At 35.4% G+C, this 24,981-nt stretch overlaps 1 protein-coding gene across 1 annotated transcript; it reads right to left on the reverse strand.

Annotated features, from left to right (window-relative positions):
* Positions 1 to 19,927, reverse strand: LOC138700337 (protein doublesex-like). The gene is made up of 3 exons (XM_069826895.1): positions 19,773 to 19,927; positions 6,945 to 6,970; positions 1 to 2,376 (listed from the first exon to the last, which is right to left on the reverse strand). Exons 1-3 carry the CDS (start codon positions 19,831 to 19,833, stop codon positions 2,113 to 2,115), a joined length of 351 nt encoding a protein of 116 aa, XP_069682996.1. The 5' UTR covers positions 19,834 to 19,927; the 3' UTR covers positions 1 to 2,112.
* Between the last annotated feature and the right edge of the window lie 5,054 nt (positions 19,928 to 24,981).

A 24,981-nucleotide genomic window follows, 5' to 3' on the forward strand; every position in this document is an offset into this window, starting at 1 on the left:
TATCTGTTTAGGTAGTCAATGACTATGCACTGGTCAAAATCGTCCGAGTTAGTAACAGTCGCTGTATTTATCTGGTATTGAGAACTGACTGACTTCCTTCTCAATGGCGGATAGTTCTTGTTTTATCACACGCATCGTTCTCTCTGATATGCCTGTTGCAGCAGCTGACCTCTCTTGTCATTTAGGGACATGAATACTGAAGTCACCAGATCTACTTCATTCTTCATAAACTTTAATGCATTAGCCATCAGCTCCCGACTTTGACCACTCATATAGTGGCTCCCATTAATACTCGGTTTGACTGGCATGTAAGATTAAAATAAATACACTAGTTATTTTCAAAAAAATTAGTGAAAGTAAAAATGTGCACTATAATAAACTTAAAAGTATACTCTCTGTTAAATTACATAGAATTACAACAAAATGAAAAACATCTTCTCTGTTGCATAATAAAAAATTATAAACATTAATACATTATTTGTGATAGAATATATTGCCTCATTAATATTCGGTTTGTTCAATTCAATATTTTGTTGAATACCCCTTTTGCCTCAAAACAGTCCTCCAACGCCTTGGCATGCTTCTGGATAACTTCGTAGTAAATTGGGGACTAATTTTCCTCCATTCTTCCGTTAATCTCCGTTTCAGTTCTGTCTTGGAAGTGATATAAATTTGTCTGATATTGCGATTAAGGTTCTTCCACAGATTCTCAATCGGATTTAAATCCGGTGATTGTGCTGGGGTTCGGACAGTTGTATAGAAGCCATAAATGCACTTTTACAGCTGTGTGTTTAGGATCATTGTCCTGATAGTACTTGAAACTGTCTTTAGTCCCTAGCTCTCGCCATTTCATTTTAAATTATTTCTAATAAAGTCCAAATACACATCCTGATCCATTCTTTTTCTACGAAAACAAGTTCACCAACTCCACCTGCAGCCATACAATTCCATACCATGACGTTGCCCACACCGTGTTTCATTGTTCGCAACAGATTCTTTTTTTTCCGAGATCTTCATTTTTCTTATGCCACACGTACTGTTGTCCATCCGACCCGAAGACGTTAAATTTGCTTTCATCAGCAAACATCACAACGTCCCACCAGTTTTCCTCTTTATGGACATGTTCCCTTGCGAACTGAAGCCGCATCCTTTTATTTATTTCATTTATGTAAGGTTTTCTCCTACATACTCTCCCATTAAACCCCTCTTTCCTCAAATCTCTTCGAATTATTTCGGCACCTACCTGCTTGCTAAACTCCTCAAGAACACATGCTGCAAGTTTCGTTGCATTTAGTCGAAGATTTTCTTTTATTTTCTTCAGGATGGAATGGTCTTCTCGTTCAGTTAATTTTTTTGGCTGCCCTTTCTGTGGTATGGACTCGATTCTGCCTTCGTTTCTGTCTCTTCCCACTATATCCCCAACTGTATTCTTATTCATACTAATATTTTGGCTATTTTTGTGTATTTTAGCCCCTCTTCGTCATGATAGATCACAAAAGTTGTGTTGTTTCCTTTGCGACCGATTTGACGACCTGTAGACTAGTCCAACCTCGCCAGGGTTGTGCACAACGTGTAGACAGAATGATTGCACGTTCGCTACTGAACCCTACAATGATGTCAACGGAAAACGTGCATTAGATTGAAAGCAAAGAAATCAAAACCGAATATTAAAGAGAGTGAACTTTGATGGTACTTGCCGATTATTTGTTATTACATCGTGAATATTAAACTTTCGATGTAAATTATTTAACGTTATGTACAAAGTGTTTAAATAATGTATTTGCAAGGAAATGCGGTTCGCTTGAACACAGAACAAAACAACAATAGCAAAATACTGTAAAATCAGTCACGAACCGAATATTTATGGGCGCCACTGTATATCATTATGATGTACCGAAGTACACATGATATTACCGTGCAGATATTCTGCGTCATCATACGACTCAGTTGGTAGTTTCACTGGTAAATGTGAAAATTGGAAGCCAAGCAAATAATGTCGGTGATTAATGTATATTTCTTGCAATACACAACAGTATCACTCAGATGTTGGAACCAAGTTTTTTTTTCTGAATTGGGACGAATTGCTGCCCTCGAGTGGTAGTACCACTGTATCTAACCGACGACGACCGTAGTGGTGTCTTCAGTCATTGTTGGATCTGTGTGTGAAGAGTGATCTGTGGAATTGGTCGAATTTGTATCGTTGGCTATGGTATGGTCTTGCTTAGGGCCATGATGGTGCTGGTGGTGATGGTGGTGGTGATGGTGTCCGTGTCCGTGTCCGTGACGACCGTGACGTCCGTGACGTCGACAACCACCCCTATCAGGTGCTGATGTACTTGTCACAGGACTGATAGTTGTCTCCGGTGAGGAAGAAATCTGAAAAATATTTTAAATATTATTGTAATTACATTTCAAAATTCAAAAGCATGTAATTGAAAATAAAACGTTAATACTATTACAATGGAACTAGTTTGACACAAACTTTTATCGCCTAGTCTTTATACAGGGTGATTCAAGAATATTACACCTTACTCTAGGATCTGAATCCTTATGTCATTGTGAAGGAAAAAGTCCATATATGCAAGTGTTCGATTTTGAATAGTTTTGGGTAAAATCACGCATCCTTGTGAACTTCTCTCTCTCTCTCTCTCTCTCTCTCTCTCTGGACATCTGGAACTGTGTTACAGTACAGCTGATAGCAGCGACACAAAATCTCGTGACGTCAGTGTCAGGGTTAGAGATAACTCAACACCGGTACAACGTATCTACCTAGCATCCGAACAACAGAAGTTAGGGAATGAGGCGCCCGCAGTTCACACTAGGGCGACTTAATGTATTGCTGTAGAAGATGGGGTCTTTGAAAACCGGGTTTAATAACATTTTTCAAGTGAGTGATAATGTGAATATTATTATTTAACTTTAGTATTGCCAGCGGAGGTGTACTTTGTGCCTACCTTCTGCAAAATTTATACTTTAAATATGTAATTAATTTCGGAATATGTATTATATGACTTTCTTGTGTTAAATTCTATCGTACCTGGTTTACATGTCTCGACCTATTATGGGTCATCCTCAGAGGAAAGAAAGTCATATAATACATATTCCGAAGTGATAGTATTAAAAGTTGTGTAATCAAGATGTAATTAATATATTAAAAATATGAAAATATTATTTATTTTCAGTTGTAATCCTTCTAACTTATTGTGTTATGGTTTAATCGTTTTCAGTGATAATTTTATTAAAGTACGAAAATTGTCAAAGTGGACGAAATAAATTCCGCTCTTGTTGATGTAATTGTTCGAAAATATACAATGACACTTCAACTTTTCTTTATACATCTTGATTACACAACTTTCAACACTATATCACTTCGGAAAACGTATTATCTGTCTTTCTCGTGTTAAATTTTACATTACTTCGTTAACATGTTTCAGCCTGTTATCGGCCATCTTCAGAACTGGTTGTTGCTGGTCTTGGAGCCTTTTGTTTATATTTCCTATGAGGGTGTGTTTGTGTAGTGTGATGTTAACATTACAAATGTTAAAAAATTGTTCGAAATTAAACACTTTTGTAGTAATACTATGGTCTGTTCAGTATGTGACGATGGATGTGGAGAAAGTGATGCGTAACATTTACCAGATTGTTATATTTAAGTAAGCGTTCGAAAATATACAATAACATTTCAGTTTTTATTTTTTATTGTAGTATATTATTTGTTGATTACAACTGTTAAAAATTATTCGAAATTAAACACTTTTGTAGTGGTCACAAAATACATCCCCATTGGTACTGTATGTTATTTAAAATACTTTGGTTCATTAATTTATAATACACTCAGTACCGTCCTCGTAAATAATTAAAAATACATAAAACATCTTAACTTCCACGTTTATTACTATTAAATACGAGAAAAATTCGTACCGGCACCGGGAATCGAACCCAGGACCTCTCAGCTCTGCGCGCTGAGCGCTCTTTCCAACTGAGCTATGCCGGGACACGATCCACGGCGCCGGCCGAACCCCTCTCGTAATGCTATTTTACGGCCATACTGCCTGCACTTGAGACGATACACGTCACATATGCAGGAGCGCATATTTTAAATGACTTTGTGGCCATATTCAACATCAGTTTCATGACAACTGCTAACGTATTTAATAGTAATAATACAATAGACTGATTCATATTAGTCATGTAATATTCAATGAGGTGGGCGAGACCTCATACATATGAATATTCCACGTTTATGTTTAACATTCAGCAGGGCTGAACTTGCTCAATTTAAAAAATATATGACATGTTTATATGAACTTTTTTCATTACAATGACGTCAGAAGTCAGATTCTAGAATATGGCATAATCTTCAAGAATCTCCGTGTATGTACGTATTTCCCAATGGGAATCAAATTCGTTGAAAATTTAATTGGAAATGCTGCCGCCTGGGTGGCGGCAGTGGGCCATTGTTGTTTGAATGTCAAACTACAATTAGTTATTTATATGGTACTTGCACGACAGGACATTCGCTTTCATAATTATCATGTTACTTTCACAACGTATGGACACAAAATTAACAACAAATTCTTATCATACGAATGTTTTCTAAAATTTACATGCTACAGAAAGTGACGTCTTTATTGTTTTAGAAAGCCTAGAGATAAGGATTCAAATGTGGGAGACAGTGTAGTTCAATATTATGCCATTAGAGACGTGGATGATTTCAGTATTTGCACACAAATTCCACAATTTGGGACATCTGGCCGAAATATACTAGGATCCAGAATACAAAGCAGAGGTTAAATTAAAAATACAATATGATTGCGGACAGAATACGGAACAATGATAAATTTAAAAATAAAGTACAATTTGATTTCGGAGAAAGATGAGATGAAAATACATTGAAGAGTAATGAAATGAAGTAAAAAAAATTACATGGTATTATAAAGTGATTGTGTAAAATGGATAATGAATCTCTCAATACCATTAGACATATTTTGTTAATGTCCTAATTAGAAAATTCAAGAGAAAGGAGAATGGTTTTGGTTAACTTAAATGAAGTTCCCCTAGCGCCAAAAAGAAGTCCTTTCACTTCCCATGTATTAATATTCATTTTGTATCTCTCACTGAAGTGAGGAATAAATGGGTTGTAAATAGACTTCTTTTCATCGTTAATGTTATTGGCTTGTTGATCATGCTTCTCAAAACTGACAGTGGGGTCAAGATTCCGGCGATCGATGGCTACAACGTCTGCTCTTCTCGTTGACCCATTCTCAGCCAAGCAGTGCACTTACACTGAGACAAGAATAGCGAAAGGGTTTCGTATTTTTTATACATGATAATCGAGTTGAGAGGTAGAGAATAGATCAATATTTTTATTCTATATTTAAAGTCATATATTTAAATCATGCGAATCAAGAAGCACGGGAGAATTCTGTATGTTTAATTTTGTCTGACACAAGAGTCGCAGAAATTGTCATGTGTGTAACTTCGTATCAGTCATAGTTCGCGAATGAGATCCATATATTTTATTATATGCGAATCGAGACTCGCAGATCCGTTCTAAATCTTAGATTATAATTTGAAGATATTATCAGCCAAACCCAAAACTATGGCTTTCATAGGTAAATATAATTTAAGAGGTAAAATAGTTATAATAGAGGGCAAAATAATCGAACACGTAAACTCCTTCAATTACCTAGGGTACAATGTATCATACTGCCAGAAAACGATATAACCTATAAAGTGAATACGTTCCAAGAAATGTGTGGCACTGTAAGAAGGATCTTGGGACGTAAAACTTTGAAGTCCACAAAACTTCAATTTTATAAAGCTATGTAAGTTCCTATGCTTGTACAAAATGGAAACATAAAAATTGGACATTTATCCTTCGAAGAGATGGAAAAATTCAAATATCTTAGAGCAACAGTAACAAATATAAATGACACTCGGGAGGAAATTAATAAATATGGGAAATGCCTGTTATTATTCGGTTGAGAAGCTTTTGGCATCCAGTCTGCTGTCAAAAAATCTGAAAGTTAGAATTTATAAAACAGTTATATTACCGGTTGTTCTGTATGGTTGTGAAACTTGGACTCTCACTTTGAGAGAGAAACAGAGACTAAGGGTGTTTGAGAATAAGGTGCTTAGGAAAATATTTGGGGCTAAGAGGGATGAAGTTACAGGAGAATGGAGAAAGTTACACAACACAGAACTGCACGCATTGTATTCTTCACCTGACGTAATTAGGAACATTAAATCCAGACGTTTGAGATGGGCAGGGCATGTAGCACGTTCAGGCGAATCCAGAAATGCATATAGAATGTTAGTTGGGAGACCGGAGGGAAAAAAACTTTTGGGGAGGCTGAGACATAGGTGGGAGAATAATATTAAAATGGATTTGAGGGAGGTGGGTTATGATGATAGAGACTGGATTAAGCCTAATCTTGCGCAGGATAGGGACCGATGGGGGGCTTATGTGAGGGCGGAAATGAGCCTACGGGTTCCTTAAAGGCATTTGTAAGTAAGTTGTGAGTCCCTATGCTCACATATAGCAGCGAGAACTGGACTTTGAATGAGACAGAAGGAAGATAGAGGCTGGAGAGATGAGATTTTTTAGATCGGTTGCGGGGTTTACTCTTTTAGATCATAAAAGATCTGAAGACATACATGCTGAACTTAACTTTTTTAACTCAGTGATAAATTATCACAATATAAATAAGACTGGAAAGAGCATAGTGAAGGTATGAATGAAGACAAGTTCCCAAAATTACTTTTTAACTATACTTCAAATGGAAGACGGAGTGTAGGTAAACCTTGTAATAGATGGGAAGATCAGTTTCTCTGAGAAGGAACAGACCAAATGGCTCAAACCTTAATGATGATGATGAATCAAAACTCGCGGAACAGTTGCATATCTTTGATCCTATGAGAATAATTGTGAATTGACTTACCTCAGCTTGTGACACGGCACCTGGAACTGAAACAAGAACAATGTAGGTATGAACTGAACTCATTCACTGAATACAGGCCTATTGTTAATTACTGTTAAAGCTACAGGTTGAATTTAAATATCATGCTTAGCCTCTGTACATTATTTGAAACTTTTACCTCACTTCAAGATTGCTCATCACTGGCGAATTTTAACCCAAACATTAACACTGACTATTACACTCTTACTACGTCATACTACTTTTGACCAATAAAACGGTACGAAAGGACGTATTTCAACCAATCATGGCTGCATATCGCACAATTTTATCGCGTCCCTAGCATTTGTTTAATTTTATCGTGTCCCTTGCATTTGTTTAATTTTATCGCGTCCTTAGCATTTGTTTCTTTGTTTGCCAACATTTGAAACTGCGTTGGTCTGGCGTCAAAAAAAAAAAATTTATATATATATATATATAATTACAAACCACTCCAGTCGATGCACAGCAGTTTCAAATATGACTCGCATTGGCATTCAAGAACAAGAATTCATAAAAATCACTGATCATGCCTATGCATCTTCTGAAATCCGATTTACAAATAAATGAAGGGCACCATTCGGAAATCCTGAATAAGTTGAAGTAGGCCTAAATCAACGAGTTCCACTTCTATTACGCACACGTCCAATATAACATCAATTGAACCACCAACCACATTCAAATTTGAAAATTGTACATTCAATAATTATTCCTTTTAAAATTATTCATGTTTATTTTTTATGTTATCGTCGTTAATTAAAACTTTTCTAACACTTGTGTATATTAGTTAGGTTATGTTATAGCTTCTGCTATATGACATTATGAATAGTCACGTATCAGAGATTGTTTAATATTAAGATTTATTGAAAATCATCTGTCAAGTGACGTTGATTACTGGGATTCGGATAATTGAAGTAGAATGCAACTGTCTCAATAAAAATGAAACTGAATCAACAAAGCCTTCTTGACTAGTAACATTGCCTCAATAAAAATGAAACTGAATCAACAAAGCCTTCTTGACTAGTAACATTGCCATCGTGTGTAATAGATCGAGAACTTCTCGACGAGAAGGCATTGCTCACTACTGCCATCTAGCATGCATCTAGCGTAATATTTGTAATGTTGAGATGGTACAATAATACATTTGAAGACAGTTGTATTTTCGTAAGTCAATTAATATTTTATTGTATTGGAGTACTTCGTTACTTCTAATCTTTATATACTTTCTTCTAATCGTGTAATAGTCAATTAAATCCCACTCGAGTTTTGATTTTCTCTACATCAATCAAAACGTCTAGTGAGATTACTGTTGATAACACACGACTGGCGGGGAAGCAATTAGCAGGCGTTGTGAGTTATACTGAACCACCAGTAGTGGCGCTTTGATTGCAGTTACAGTAAGAAGATCTGAGTGCTCTTCTACCGGCTAATCTTTGAAATAAAATTATGTCACTCCACCAATTAATAGCTAACAACCTCATACACGAGATCGAAATAAATATATTGTTTGTTACACCGCTTTACCTCTCGGAGGCTCAAATATACGCCCAACTTGTACTTATTTATAAAATTTGTGTATAGCAGGGTGCGGCATTTAACGTTTCCCATTTTAAGTTGGCGATTCTGTTCACATTGTTGGTAAAACATGTTTGCAAACACAGGGATTCGGTATAGCAAAGCCTTTACAGAGGTGTGAAAATTATTAGAATAATCTTAATTTTAAAGGTTTTTTAATAGTTCCTTCACAAATATTAATTGAACTGATGAATATTGGTATATATTACTACACTGATGTAGGATATATTTACTACTAACAATGCCGGAAAGCATTGCTGTACATTGGTATTTTTCTTATTTTACAATTGTTATGTGAATTCAGAAATTATTATATTATGTTGGCGGAATTGGAAACATGAAAAATTATATGCACAAAACAGATGTATACGTTCATTTGAACCTTCACAACAATGTAAACGCAAAGAACAGTTTGTTTAAAGCATTTCTTAATTAATTTTTGATGTTTCCAATTCCGCCAACATCATATAATAATTTCTGAATTCCCATAACAATTATAAAATAAGAAAAATACCAATGTACAACAATGCTTTCCGGCATTGTTAGTAGTAAATATATCCTACATCAGTATAGTAATATTATATAACAATATTCTTCAATTCAATGAATATTTGTGAAGGAACTATTAAAAAACCATTAAAATTAAGATTATTCTAATAATTTTCACACGTCTGTAGTTAACCACGGAACGTTGGCCGGTGCAACAGCGCATTTTCTGTGTTGAACAGTTTGTTTCAACCAAGTCAATTGTTGCTGTCCAGCGCGAGTGTAGGCGGATTTTTGGTGATAATCAACGTGGAGTTGCACCATCACGAAAAATAATCAGTGTGTGGGTGCGTCAGTGGCGTGAAACGGGATCGGTTCGAAACAAAGCTGAGTTCGTCAGAAAACGGCGCGGACTCCTGATAATGTCGAACGTGTGAGAACGGCTCTGCAGAGAAGTCCGTATCGTTCCGTGCGGCGTCATTCCCGGATCATGAATTTGTCGGACAGAAGTGTGCGAAGAATATTACATAATGATTTGCACTTCCATCCATATAAACTCCAGGTCGCACAAAAATTAACAGTAGTAAACAAAGCAATGCGCGTCCAATGTTGTCAGAGAATGCTGCAATTTAACACTCACAGCTGCCGGATAATGAGTGACGAAGCAAATTTCTGTCTCAATGGTTATCTAAACAAGCAGAACTTTCGTTATTGGGCCCCACAAAATCCACGTGAAATCTTTGAACGACCACTACACAGTCCTAAGGTCGTAGTCTGGTGTGCAGTTGCAGCAGAGGGTATCATTGGTCCTTACTTCTTCGAGGACGATAATGGTCCTGCGGTGACTGTGAATTCTGAGCGTTACAACATAATGTTGACAACTTTTTTCCTGCCTGAGTTGAGACGCCGTAACTGGAACATTCAGCGCCTGTGGTTTCAACAGGATGGAGCCACATCCCATACAGCACGTGTTTCAATGAACACACTTCGTGCTGCTTCCCCTGGACGACTTCTCTCCAGATTAGGTGACATTCAGTGGCCCTCTGTTCCCCCTGATCTCACTGCACCAGACTTCTTTTTGTGGGGGTATCTTAAGAGTAAGGTCTACGGTCATATCCTTCATGACATCGAGGACCTTAAAACCGCGATTCGTGAAGAAATTGCTGATGTTACACCTGAAACATTGCGGCGAGTAATGGACGGTGTGCTGGGAAGATTGCAACAATGCATTGACGCCAATGGAGGACATCTTAAAGACATTATTTTCAAAACAAAAGATGTACTGTAATTCCAAGATTATAATGGTTGTAAACTGATTAATTTCTTGCAATTTACTTGTAAACTAGATAAGTTACGGGGGTTTGAAAATAGGAAACGTTAGATGCCGCACTCTGTATGTACGCTTGGTCAAAATGAAAGTGGCCAGCGTCTGAGGGACTAAGTTCGAATCGGGTATTTCCGTGAACGCTCGGGACAGCCAGGCTTTGTTCAAAAGATTACGTACCGTATATTCTTCTAGTAGTTATAATGGGGATCACAACTATTAATCACTAAAATCTTCCGAGAAAATAATTCATATACGACATTTAAAACAGACAGATCGATCAGGGTGTTTAAACAGTGAATATTGTAACACAAACACTATATACTGCATAACAGGTTCTCAAGTGGAGTACGACCGTTGCTAGTTACAATGCCATTCTGACTGCAGTAGTACTTTTAGGCCCAATTGTATAAAACTCCCTGAATAAAGATCAACTTTGATCGAAGATCGAAAAGTAAACCGAGTTCAGACACTTCTTCTATTGTATAAAACTTTTCTGCGATCAAATTACCTTGGTTCAAATGCAATCTAAGTTCACGTGAAAAGGATTTGGCAACATCGCATAAACAGGTGAAATACGTGATGCGCGGACCATGTTACACAGGTTTGTTCAGTGTTGCCAATCTAGCGACTTTAACTCTTTTTCAACAACAATTTCTTTTAACTTTTATATTGCTTAAATAGGGATTTAGTGACCTTTTTAGCACCCCATAGTGACAAAATTTAATCTTTCTTTGTTGATAATGAGAAATCTAGCGACTTTACAACTACTTTTTGGCGACTTTCCGTACACTCTGTTGGAGACACTGGTTTTTTGTGCAATGTAAATAATGGCGGACAATAAGAAGAAGGTTGACTGTTCTCCGAGTTGTTATCATGTTATGGTGTTTGATACTGCTAAACATAATAAAGCTTTATAAAACGACAATTTTCGTTCAGTAATACAGTTAATTGAACATTTATGAATGTACCTATCATATCCATTAATAATTAATGGTTGTTATAAACATAATATAATTAGGCTATAGGTTATGTTATTTGATACTGCTGAACACGATAGAGCCTTATAAAATATAAGAATGTTTGTGTATTAAGGCAAGAAATTGAAAGAAATATATATAAATGTACCTAACATATCTATTAAAATTAATAATAATGGATATTTTATTTGCACAATCTGTCACTCGTATATTTCAAACAGAAAAGAAATAACTGAACTTGGATCATCTAACTTAATCGGAGAAATTTCTTCAGTCAAAGTTGACTTTAGTTTGAGACAAATTAATCTCAGATTAGACTTTATACAACACAAAATTCCAAGTTTAGCTGAAACAAGGATCAATTTAACCTCTGATCTAAGATTAAATGGTTTATACAATCGGGCCTTAGCCTAGTAGTAGAATGTTAGGTAAATGTTCGTGAAGTTCAGATCTTGCTTATTCCTGGTAGCTCTTTTAATTATTCTCTGTGTATTTATACTTTGTAGCTTGATGTACGTTTCTGTCTGAAATTCTTTTAAAACGTTGATAAAATGGTAAATGTTTGGATGAGCAAAATTTACCATGCGTTAGTTGTGTGGCAAACGCTAATAAATAAACAGTTGGCAGACGAGTTACATGTTCGATTAAAATGTCACACCTTCGAAATGCAACGTGTTTGCCAGTTTCTTACGAATGTACATCTCCCCCACACTGCATGCACACTATTGTATCCCGGATATTGCAACGGGCCCACCCGAGGGAACTAATTGACAGATAATCTATGTAATGAATATGTGGTCACGAAGGACGCAACACTCAGACACAATTCTAGCGTTTTGTAAAAGTCACTAACCTAGGTTTGAATTATGTATAGGACTTCAATGGTTATCCATAATCAGCCCTACGTTATGTTACGTGGAAACCCGGTTTATACAGGGACCTCATTTTATTTTTACTAACATTTTTAATATTAACCTGTCTATACCTTTAGAGAACCGGAAACACCGCTTGCTCCCCCCCTCCAAGACTGGAGTTCGATGATACTGGCGTAAAACACAAATCACTCTACTAGGTATAGGAAGGAAGAAAAGTAGTTCATCCATTTACGTAAACTAGGAAATATCGCGATTTTGAGTTTGATAATTTTCATTAGGTTTTTCTTTAATCAAAGTACAATACTGTATTAAGAATAAGTGTTTTTACTCACGAAGTGAGTTATCCATGCGAACGTATTCATTATGCAGTGTATATTATACTGTCTACAGCACATTAGCGTACAATATAGAGAAAGAAGTTAAATTGAAAAATAATCATAATATGAATATTTAAACACAATTTTGAAAATGGTGGCTGTTCATTTCGATACAGGCTTCAGTTCTTTTGTGCATATTATCGCACTATAGACTATTGCATCTAGTTCCAATTGCCAGTTTCGTCCTTCGTACTAGTAACTCATGTTGAAATAATTCTGTACCTACTCTACGTACTGTAAATTCAATCTTCACTTCTGCCCGACCCGAAAATATAAAATTACTCAGACATGCTATCTACTGTCCGTCCAAGTTGTTATGCCGTAGGATTGTAGAAAGGGAGGAAATCACGTGACAGTTAATTACTTAACGAGGCCCTTTTATTTAAGTTAAATTAAACAGCTGTATAATATTACGTAAACGTGTAATTCCTATGAGAAATTAATGTTTTCAGAAAAGAGCTAAGACAGCCCAGCTTTTACAGAGGGGCGAGCAGAAGCAGGTGGGGGAAATCGGGAAGCTACGTAGGCAAACGGACAGTACCTGTGCGAAAATATGATTCAATATTGAAAGCTCTTTCGTCACTGGAAAACGCGAACATATTTCTGGAACGTACTATACTCAGTAACTCAGTACTGCTTACTATCTGCGGTCTTGGTTCTGTGTGGAGTTGGAACTTCCTTAGTAGAAGGGGTGGGAGTGAAGTACATTCAAAAACTCGGGTACAATAAAAATTGAAGTAAAAATAAAATGATGTCCCTGTATATATATCTACACCATGGATGCAGTATGGTGACACGGGATAATTAGTTAACATGCATAACTAAACATAAATATGAAAGTTATAGAATAGATTTAGAAAATTAAAGTAAAAATAAAAATTGATTTAAAAAAAATGTTTATGGTAGAAAATTGTCAAAAGTTTTAATCGTTATCACTATTGGTTTAAACATGCAATAAAACTAGACGTAAATGCAAGTTTGAACCAATAAATTACTGAGATTTGCGATAGATTAAGTAGCTAGTTTAGGAAATTGTATATTTATTATGTATAACTACTTTTTGTATTTAGAACATTTTTTAAATTATTAAGTTTGTACAGTACTTTTGTGAACTAATATGAATAAATCTAATCTAATCTAATCTAATCTAATCTAATCTAATATAATATAATATAATCTATTATATCTACACCATATGCGTACGCAAGGGGGGTTTACCGGGTTTGAACCCCCCCCCCCTTAAACTTAAAAAGAGTTACATATATTTCAATATATTTTATTGTTTCCATGGATTGTCCTGTTATGTAAAGTGTCTTACCTATCATACATAATTATTGTGTAAGTGTAATGACAAAAGAATTTCTTATTATACAAAATTAAACACAAGTTAAAATTTGTTAAATATTGGATGGCTGTGAAAAATACGTTTCAAAGATTTTATGAGGATATTCATGAATATGTTGTATTAGAGCATAGTATGATATTAATAATATACCGTGACATAATAATAATTTAAAATACCGATACTGTTAATTGCAAACAATTTTAATAATACGCAAATCTAGCTTTTCAGGTAAAGCTCCCTGTGAAGCAGACTTGAATAATTTCAGAGGAAAATTGTTCCGGGGACGGGTATCGATCCCGAAAACTTTGGCTGAACGCACCAACGCACTTACCAACTGAGCTACCCAGGAACTTCACCCGACACCGTCTCAAATTCTCCCTTTATATCCACATAGCTTGTCCCCAGTTGTTTAAAATTAGGTTGTTTAGAAATATTTTAAATGCACAGAAATAGTTTTAGGTATTATTATTATGATTATTATTATTATTATTATTATTATTATTATTATTATTATTACTATTATTATTATTTTACACAGTCATTACTTTATTTTTCCATTAACACTGATATCTAGGTAATTGTCATTGTCTCAATGTAACACGTGCTGTGCTGATCATACTAATTGTACTATTCCTTTAGTTGTGAGATTATATTCATATGTATTAATTCTTTTTTTTCTTTTAACTTAATACTTGTATACTAGAATGTATTTTTCTGTTTGTGATTATGTATTCAGTCTCTTTTTTTTATTACACATATATTTTTTTATTATTGTCATTTCAAAGTTAATACTGATTGTGTATATGTATTCAATCTCTCTTTTCTACTTAATTATGTTTATTATTATTTTTAAGTTCATATTTGTATACCGGTATGTATTTTTTCTGTATGTGATTTGATCCTGGTTGAGTGGAAGAAAAGGCCTGATGGCCTTAACTCTGCCAGGGAAAATGAAACTATTATTATTATTATAGCTTGGGTGGGCTGACAAGACACCAGAAACCCACATCGAGTGCACACAAACTCTGTGTGACTTGAATTGTGGTTTTCTGTTAAAAGCTAGATTTGCATAATATATACATTACTGTAGGTACGTTAACAGAAAACCACAATTGAATCGGTCATTTGTAAAACCACATGAGTCCACATTTTTACGAAAATGAGTTGACGGTACTGTAGGAAGCACTATGGGTAGACGCATCATTTCCAGTCAAAACAACATGAGTCCTATCATCACTAAGCATTCTATAAAATCTTAAAATATTGAGGTCTTTCAAAACCACATCAGTCCCGGAGTTATGTGACTTAACGCCATGAAGCGTCCATGACGCATTTGCTATCACACACTTCTTTGTCAAGATGTTGAACAGCGAGTGTAGTTCCAAGAGTTCTTAGAATAAAAAATAATCAACAGTGTTCTGTGGAAGTACCTGTACCAGATATAACAGACATTTTTAATAAAACTACGTCATTTGAAAGCAAAAATGAACAAGATGTGTACCTGTGCACCTTCTAAGTAGAAGTGCATGATATAAAGAGGAAACGTCCTCAAAGAGAGATTCCAAAGCAGAACCACCGTCTTTTTTGGAGGGATAATATGCAACTTATGTTATTTCTTATTGTGAACTAAAGATATGTCTGTACTCTTACATTGTCATTAAACATGTGACACACTGGTATGAAAATTAATTACTCGTGAATACCTTTTTTCAGTCGGCTATGATATTTTGAATTTAATTTGTGAATTATATGAATTATTTTGAATATGAAATAAAAATAACAATATAAATTGATTGAAAACTGTACCTATAATAATGTATTTCATACTACAACAAACAATACACTCCATATTTTGTCAGGATACTGGAGTTGTTATTATTGGTACTTGTTAAAACAACATGAGTCCAAGAAATTAAAAAAATATTTTAAGGTGATATGAAATGAAACTCAGATGCTCAACGCCTAACAACTGCGGAAATGAGATTTCTAAGGAGGACTGCCGGCTACAGCTTGCTTGACCACAAAAGGAATGAACTAATTACAAAAGAATTGAAAATTACACCTATTTATGAACATCTCAACCACTACAGACAAAAATGGCTTAACCATGTCAATAGGATGGACCGTTCCAGACTCCCAAGACAAATTCTCCGCTATATACCACATGGAAGACGATCTTTGAGACGCCCCACAGTGGTCTAAAATCCATATTTAGGAGGACAAATGCAGAAAAATGACACGTAAAAAAATGAAATTAAACCCTTAAATTATTTTTCCTATATAACTGAGTAACACTGAATTGATTATCTTAATCAGCGGAGGTGGCTGCATAGCGAGATAAGAAGCCGGTAACATGCCACATTTCGCCACCCAGCATTCTTACTCAGCAAGCGCCGCGAGTCTGCCGTTTTCCTTGTGCTGTAACTCTGTTGTAAGTGGTCGATTCCATTCACATTTGGTATCAACATGTCAAGTAGTTCTTTGGGTATGTAACACTGTTTGTTTGTGTTACATTTAATGTTATTATAGCATGTCAAATTAGCATAAATGGACACGGGACAAAATGTAAATATAACCATTGAGTGCAGACTTTGCTAAGGTAGAGAAAAAAAAAACCCCTTTTGTTCGTCCAAAAATGATTTTTTTTTCACTTCCTCCACTATTTACCTCTATTTTAAATCTAGTCTTAAGGTGCGCAAATTTGCGGAAGTAATAATTCATGAGCACTATTCTTTCGAGGTGCAGTAGTGCAATTTTTCTCGGTTGCAATTATTTCAATATCTGTGAACCGAATCTGCTTCCGCAGTATAATTCAGGGAATTCAAGATTACAGCTTGTTAATTATGTACCAAATAAGCTTTTCGAGTGTCCAAAAGGTGCAATAGTACCTAAAATGTTACATTTCCCCCCCCCCATAAGATTTTGTCTAAATGCATCCCCCTGTAAGGGGCACTTCTGCTTATACCAACGTAAACAGAGTTTGTACACAAAACAAATGTACTAAGTGTAACTACTGTATACAATTTAATAAAAATCTGTTAGATAGGACAAAAGTTACTAATTTTGTCTAATTGCGCCCCCCCCATATAAGGGGTAGTCACACTTACATCAAAGTAATGAGAGCTTGTATACAAAACATACATGCTACCTGTAATTACTTTGTAAAATTTCATAATGATCTGTTAAATAGGAGAAAAATTACTAATTTTGTCTAATTGCGGTCCCCTATAAGGGGTAGTTACATTTAGACCAACATAATGAGAGCTTGTATACAAAACATACATGCTACCTGTAATTACTTTGTAAAATTTCATAAAGATCTGTTAAATAGGAGAAATGTTACTAATTTTGTCTAATTGTGCCCCCTATAAGGGGTAGTTCTCCTTATACCAACGTAATGAGAGCTTGTATACAAAACATACATGATACCTGTAATTACTTTGTAAAATTTCATAATGATCTGTTAAATAGGAAAAAAGTTAATAATTTTGTTTAATTGCGTCCCCCTATAAGGGGTATTTCCCCTTATACCAACGTAATCAGAACTTGTATACAAAACATATATGTTCCTTGTAACTGTTTTGTAAAATTTCATAAAAATCTGTTAAATAGGAGAAAAGTTACTAATTTTGTCTAGTTGCGCCCCCTATTAGGGGTATTTCCCCTTATACCAACGTAATCAGAACTTGTATACAAAACATATATGCTACTTGTAACTGCTTTGTAAAATTTCATAAAAATCTTTCAGATAGGAGAAAAGTTTCTAATTTTGTCTGAATGCGCCCCCCTATAAGGGGTAGTTCCCCTTATACCAACGTAACGAAAGCTTGCATACAAAACATATATGCTACCTGTAACTACTGTGTAAAATTTCATAAAAATCTGTTAGGTAGCTGAAACGTTATTAATATGTCCCGCTAAATTGGCACTCTAGACCACTGTGGCGCCCCCTGAAAAGATGGACGGAGACCGTAACAGACCACTAGGCCTAATACCTGCAAGGACGATGATGATTATGATGATGGTGATGATGATGATGATGATGATGATGATGATGATGAAATAAGATAATTAAGATACAATGCTTTTGTAATCAGACATACTAATTAACGGTTCTCCTGTAAAAATTTGACAGAAACAGAAAACCCATTAACTATAGGTAGTTGTTCCTATTTTTCTCGAAACTTATTTTCTGTGACTCATGTGGTTTTACAAACGACCGATTCAATTTCAAGTCACACAGAGTTTGTCTGCATTCGATGTGGGTTTCTGGTGTCTTGTCAGCCCACCCAAGCTATGTGGATATGAAGGGAGAATTTGAGACGGTGTCGGGTGAAGTTCCTGGGTAGTTCAATTGTTAAGAGCGTTGTTGCGTTCAGCCAAAGGTCATGGGATCGATGTCTGCCCCCCCTTGACTGAATCGTGCGTACGCCACTGCTCTACACCAAAGGAGTCGCATGGTGCGTCTTTTAAAAAATGTCTCTATGAGATCACGATCATTGGACGATCGTAAGCGCCATAGGATAGAAAGTTAGAAGTCATTATAGAGAAAGCTAGTGGCTTGTGCAGCAAATGCTGCTGCAAACTAAGTTCGTTAGACGTTCAAATAACAATTTTTCAGATTTATTTTCAATGAAGAATACTTGTCTTTTTGATAGTTATTTGCTTCCATAATAATGAAACATACTCCCTCTGAATGGATTTTTTTAGGCCAAATACTTTTTCTTGAACCTATCCAACTTCAGTTTTTGAGTTTCAACGCGAAAACGCAAGTAACAATGTCAGGACGATAGCAGTAGCTATTTCAGGTCATTGTGGATTGTAGGCAAAAGTTAAAAAAATGTCAGGTTTGCTAAGCTTTCGAACAATAGCATTTTCGTATAGCTGCTGCATGTAGAACTTGAAATGTAGAGCGTAAAATCATTTTATCCTACTAAGAGATCTTGCTGAAATGATCTGGAGACTACAAAATTTTCTAGGTCTCTTAATTTATTAGTAAGTAATACCTTTTGATCTTTCCTTAGGAACTGTAATTTTTGCGCTCTCTCGAGCCAATACTGAAGACAATGACACATATTAATATCTACACTACCCCGCCATGAAGTATATGAAAAAGACCCAACCCCACTGGGTTAATAAGTAATTTTTTTTATTTTTAATAACAATATTATTATCTTAAGTTTTGTAGTTATATATAGCAGTCACTCAGTAAATTATAGAAATGAAGATCTAAATTAAGATATTCTCTACATTTACTTACATAACCTCAAAACGTTTCACTTTCATATCATCACTATTGCATCAATATTATGTACAATTAATGAAAAATAGACGCATCATGATATTAACTATAATAATATTTAATTTCTAATGGTAATAATGTCATCAAACCACCTCAAGTTTCGTAGATTTGAATATCCAATACACAGCTGTACTGAGAAAATTATACACTGCAGAATCAGTTTTCAATAACAAATTTAATTGAACTCTAAATATGTCGGCAATCCTGCAGGTCATGGCCTTCGTGTAATAGCCTATTGTTTATTGTAGTGTGTTTTGTTCTGAAATTCAATCAAGTCGGCCGTGATTCAATAAATTAGTTCTCAAAACTGACAACAGATGGATTTTGGAAAATAGGAAAATTATGTAGGAAAATTGACATTTCACTGAAAACTACTATTTCTCCGAAAAACTTTGGATGCCAGGCATAAAAATGAGGGGTCACTCATTAAAATCCGTTCAGCCGTTTTCCCGTAATTTATGTGAAAAAGGTGTTATTAACAGACTTCTTTCAGCTAGAGAGAAGCCTTATTTAAACGATCAAAGACCATAGCAAGAGATGGCTACTTACTCGATGAGATGCAAACAATCACCGTTGCTACAACGACGAGGAAGCCTAACATTCTCGCCATGTTGCTGGGTTACGAATGTTTGGCGTAAGCTTGGAAACCTAAAGAATTATTCATGCACAGCGTTTCTATTGTGACACAGTTAAATAATGCGGAACAGGTTTGCATACTGCTTTGTAGGAAAAGCTTTATCACAGATATTCTTTATGAGTAATGGGGGTTCACCAGCGATTTTTTTTACTGAAACCTACGAAGGAAAGTGCGAAAGTACACGTTAGCCAGTTACTGAGGCTTTACATACAGTGAAACCTGTCTAAAGCGGCCATCTGAAGTTACCTTGTAAAATGGCCGTTTTATCAGGTGGCCGCTTGATTAAGGTTGCGGTTCTTTATGAATCAGCATGAAAGTACTGAATTTCACTGACGTTTTAGGACTGTGCGCGTACAACAATCGTGCATATTAATGTCAGCCTCTTCCATTCTTGCAACTAGCCTTTTCAAAACTCAATTTCTTCGCCCTCGCACACTTGAACCATTCGTAAACGAAATCATTCACATTACTAAACACAGATTCTCTCTCCTTTTTTGGCTATCATTCTTTTAATATTTCATATTAATTATACCGTGTATTTGTGTCCTTCCACATTTGAATATTTCTGCCATTTTTCTCGCAGATGTTCCCTTCTCACTTCCTTCAATCATTTTTCGTCTCACCTCTAAACTTAACACCACTCTAGATTTATTGTTAGACATGATTTCTCTCTCAAACTAACGTCACACTTCCTCCGAATCAACTGCATAAAAAGAAGAACAATTCGTAAAAGCTGGTCCAAATAGAAAAAGATGGAAAGAGGAGAAAACAATTTAAAAAAATTCGAATGGTTAACTACTGACCTAAAACATACTGTGACATTTTCGATAGAAAAAGTCCGTGTTTCAATCCTTTAAAAACGAGTAATAATTTATAGCTGTGCAGGGTCGGAGTGGAAAGTGACAAAAGAGTCATAAAACAGTAACCAACTAACCCCAAGATATGGAGGGTGTACTGTTGTACACTTAGCTATTGTCCTCGTGATATTGCTCTCTGTCCTCTAACCATCGAAAAAATAGGTCAGACAGTATCCGTGAAAAGATTTTTTGTTGGACAGTGACTGTTATAGTCAGGTTCCAATCCAAACAGACCCTGGCCGCTGGCCGAAGCATGAGGTGGCCGCTAAATAAAGAGACAATTTGTATAGATCTTATGGCAAATCCAATTGGTTCCAGAGAAAATTGGCCTTTTGGCCAGGTGGCCGTTTAAATGAAGTGACCGCAAAGGCAGGTTTCACTGTATCTTCTTTCTTCACGTGCCTATTTGTTTCCACCAATTTTGTTTCGTCTTTTCACTTCTCTTCTTCCAGTTCGTAAGTCCCTTATTGTTTTGATAAGTCTCATGTTAGCCTATGTTTTCTGTCCACATGAGCATCCCATTCTTTTCTTCTCGTTTTAACGAATGTCTAGCATCGACACGCCACATTCCTTCTTATATATTTATTCCTAATTCTATCCAATTTTGTTTTGCCTATGATTATTCTTAAGGGGTTAGGTACAGCTTTCAGCAATACAATTTTTGGAAATATTCAACATTTTTTTTCCTTCATTATTGTATTTTTTTTATTTTAGTTGGTTATTTAATGACGCTGTATCAACTACTAGGTTATTTAGCGTCGATGAGATTGGTGATAGCGAGATGGTATTTGGCGAGATGAGGCCGAGGATTCGCCGTAGATTACCTGGCATTCACATTACGGTTGGGGAAAACCTCGGAAAAAAACCCAATCAGGTAATCAGCCCAAGCGGGAATCGAACCAGCGCCCGAACGTAACTTCAGACCGGCAGGCAAGTGCCTTAACCGACTGAGCTTTCATTACTGTATCTTGTACAATAATGAAAATTAGTATGTGTAAAACACTGTCCTTCTGTTATATGAAAAAAAAAAAATACGATTTAAAAAAATTATTTATATATATTTTTTTCAAAATTCAAAATGTGCAGTTCACTGTGCAGTGATGAAGCGTTTCCCTCATAACTCATAAACTTGTTAACTTTTTCATGTTCTCTCTCTTTTATTTTATTGCTGAAACTCATGTTTACAATATCATGCTCTGTCAGCTATATTCCTTAATAAATAATATATTTTTTTTTATTTTGTGTTAGGAGAAAATACCGATATTTGACCATTTTGTAAAAAAAAATATTTTTTATCAGACAATCTATCAAAGATAGAGAAGTGATCTTGCATCATGCAGATATGACATCCATTAATACACACAAGAAATTTCATCACAGAATGTTGGATATTTTTTCGAGATATGTGGGAAACGCTTCATCGCTGCACAGTAAACTGAATTTTGAAAAAAGAAATGTAAATAATTTTTTTAAATCGTAAAAATATTTTTTTCATATAGAAGATGGACGGTCTTTTACATATACTAATTTTAATTATTGTACAAGATATAGCAATGGAAGAAACAAATGTTGAATATTTCCAAAATTTTACTGCTGTAAGCTGTACCTAACCCCTTAAAATAATCGATTCCGCTGTTTTCATTAGCTGTTTATTGTAGTTTTGTTCATACTTGCTCTTGAATCTGTAGAATATCTTTATCTTGCTTTCTGTCCTTAGCTATTTATTTTTACAAATGAAATTTCGATATGCTTCTACACCACACACGAGACTGACGTCTGATTTTCGTTGCGTTATTTCATGACCAAATGAAAGTGAGTGATAATTCTCACTCTGTCTGGCAGAAGACTCGCGGGAAACGCGTCGCTGCTGCCAATATTATGTGGAAAGCTAAAGCGAGTTTTCGTAAGGCTTATGTTAGATTAAGTTTATGTTTGTTGAGGCTTTTAATATGCCTTGCATATACGCTTTTTCGTACATAGATTTACCGCCGAATATACCAAAGAACGTCGAAAAAATTGGAAGATAATTTCAAACACGCTACAAGGAACAAATCACAACAAGGTTCAACTTAAAAAGAAGAAATTAAATACACTAGAACAGTACAAAATAAGCAGCCATACAAAAACACATCCACAACACAGCCTCAATACACGATTACATTTCAGAACACACCCTATTTGTCGCCACACTGCCACACACAAACGCACCCACCATCAAAGTAGCTTCAGAAGAAACCGGAAACAAGCAAAGACTCACTAGTTCTAAAATGAAGCCGAAACTATAACACCCATGTAAATTACAAACTTAGTTCCATATTAATAAAGGAAAATTGTTTATGTAGTAAGTCTTAATTTATAAAAGTGTTAAAAGAGTGTAATGAAGGTGGATAATTTTAGTTAGGAAAAATGATGTTACAATTCATGTTATTGATAATGAAGAAATATTGGTAAATACAGTGAAACTTCCCAATAGCGGACACCGCCGTGGAAAAATTAAATGTCCCGTTATTGAGAAGTGTCCGCTATTTAGAAAATCGTTAGTATGTATACAGTACATTGAAATGTCTCATACATATTCAACACTATATTTTACAATACAGTACAGTAGACAGTGAGATTGTTTACAGTATTCATCCTGAGAGAAATCGTACCAGTAAATGTTTTGTAAATGAAATAAACATCAGTCACTGTACCACTTCACCTTACACAAAGAAGTCTAGAATTGTTGACTTTAAAATAACATCCTTGTTTTTCATAATTTCACTAACCTGAGTTTTTCCACATTAAACTTTGTGGCCAGCTCACGAACACTTAATTTCTCCTTCTCACTATGCTTCACAACATCCACTTTCTCTTTTAGTGACAAACGTTTACGTTTTTGTGACATTTTTAATGTGACTGTACTTCCGAACACTCAACTTGACAAACCAAGAAAGTACGGACTGCTCGCGTACAGTATCACAACTAACAACTGTGCTGCTTACCTTCAATAAAGTACAAGAACGTTCAAATGCACGATAATGATTGTTGCAAAGAATTCCGTTAGAATTCCGTTTAATTTAAAACCGTCTTTTTCTTTTTTTCTTTCACGCTATCCGTTATTTGGAAGTTTTAATTGTTGTTGGGAGATACATTTCAGTGTCCGCGTCCGTTATTGAGAATGTCCGCTATTTGGAAGAATTTTATCATAAGGGCCAATGTTATTTTGCAGGGGAATTTTAAAATGTCCGCTACTGAGACGAGTCCGCTATTGGGAAGTGTCCGTTAAGGGAAGTTTCACTGTATAAGCAACAATAGCCAAACTCTTCGCGCTGTGGTATATGGACATTACGAAGTTAAGAAAGGGACTAGTGAAGTGCTTTGTGTGGAGTGTGGAATTGTTTGAGGCAGAAACATGGACATTACGACGAAGTCAAGAGAAATGACTGAAAGCATTTTTGAAATGTGGATATGGAGAAGAATGGAGCGTGTAAAGTGGACAGACAGAATAAGAAACGAAGCTGTGTTGGAAAGAGAGTGGTGAAGAAAGAATGATGCTGAAACTGGTGAGAAAGAGAAAAAGGGATTGCTTGGGCCACTGGCTGAGAAGAAACTGCCTACTGAAGAATGTACTGGAAGGAATGGTGAACGGGAGAAGAAGATATCAGATGGTAGACAACATTAAATATGCTGTCCTGGGTCCGTCTCAAGGAGCGAAGAACTATTCACTCTCTCACTTTACTCTTCAATATTCTTCATACCTCTAACCCTAGCTACTTAGCTTCTCGTTTTCAACATTTGTCCTCATATCACGAAATAGATACTCGCTCACAACACCATATCACACTCTCCATTCCTAAACACAGAACATCCTTCTACTCTTCATCTTTCACCGTCTCTGCAGCTCATCTCTGGAAATCTCTACCACAACATGTCAGAGACTGTCGGAGATTCTCTAGTTTCAAAAATAAATTAAAATTGCTCTTTTTCAATTAGATTCTTTTCAGTTATAAGCCCTTTTCTCTGCGATAGTTTTGTAAAAATATAGGCTATATATTTCTTTCCTTCCTTTCCCCTTTTTGTTCTCTTTATCAGCCGATGAATTTATTATCATAGCCTTTTTATTGTGGATTTTATTTAATTTTCGTATTTCTTTTCTTTGTTATTATTATTTTATTACATTCCATTTTGTTATATTCTACCTTACGTTTTCCATAATAATAATAATAATAATAATAATAATAATAATAATAATAATAATAATAATAATAATAATGATTTATTT

Source organism: Periplaneta americana, chromosome 5, assembly GCF_040183065.1.
Source record: "Periplaneta americana isolate PAMFEO1 chromosome 5, P.americana_PAMFEO1_priV1, whole genome shotgun sequence".
Classification (NCBI taxonomy): domain Eukaryota; kingdom Metazoa; phylum Arthropoda; class Insecta; order Blattodea; family Blattidae; genus Periplaneta; species Periplaneta americana.

Bases quoted from the DNA above. Each gene is read 5' to 3' on its own strand.
- LOC138700337 (XM_069826895.1), bottom strand. From the start codon at position 19,833: ATGGCGAGAATGTTAGGCTTCCTCGTCGTTGTAGCAACGGTGATTGTT. The intron at 6,971-19,772 runs GTAAGTAGCCAT...TTCTTGTTTCAG, and splicing joins GATTGTTTGCATCTCATCGA to TTCCAGGTGCCGTGTCACAA. The intron at 2,377-6,944 runs GTAAGTCAATTC...AATATTTTTCAG, and splicing joins GTGCCGTGTCACAAGCTGAG to ATTTCTTCCTCACCGGAGAC.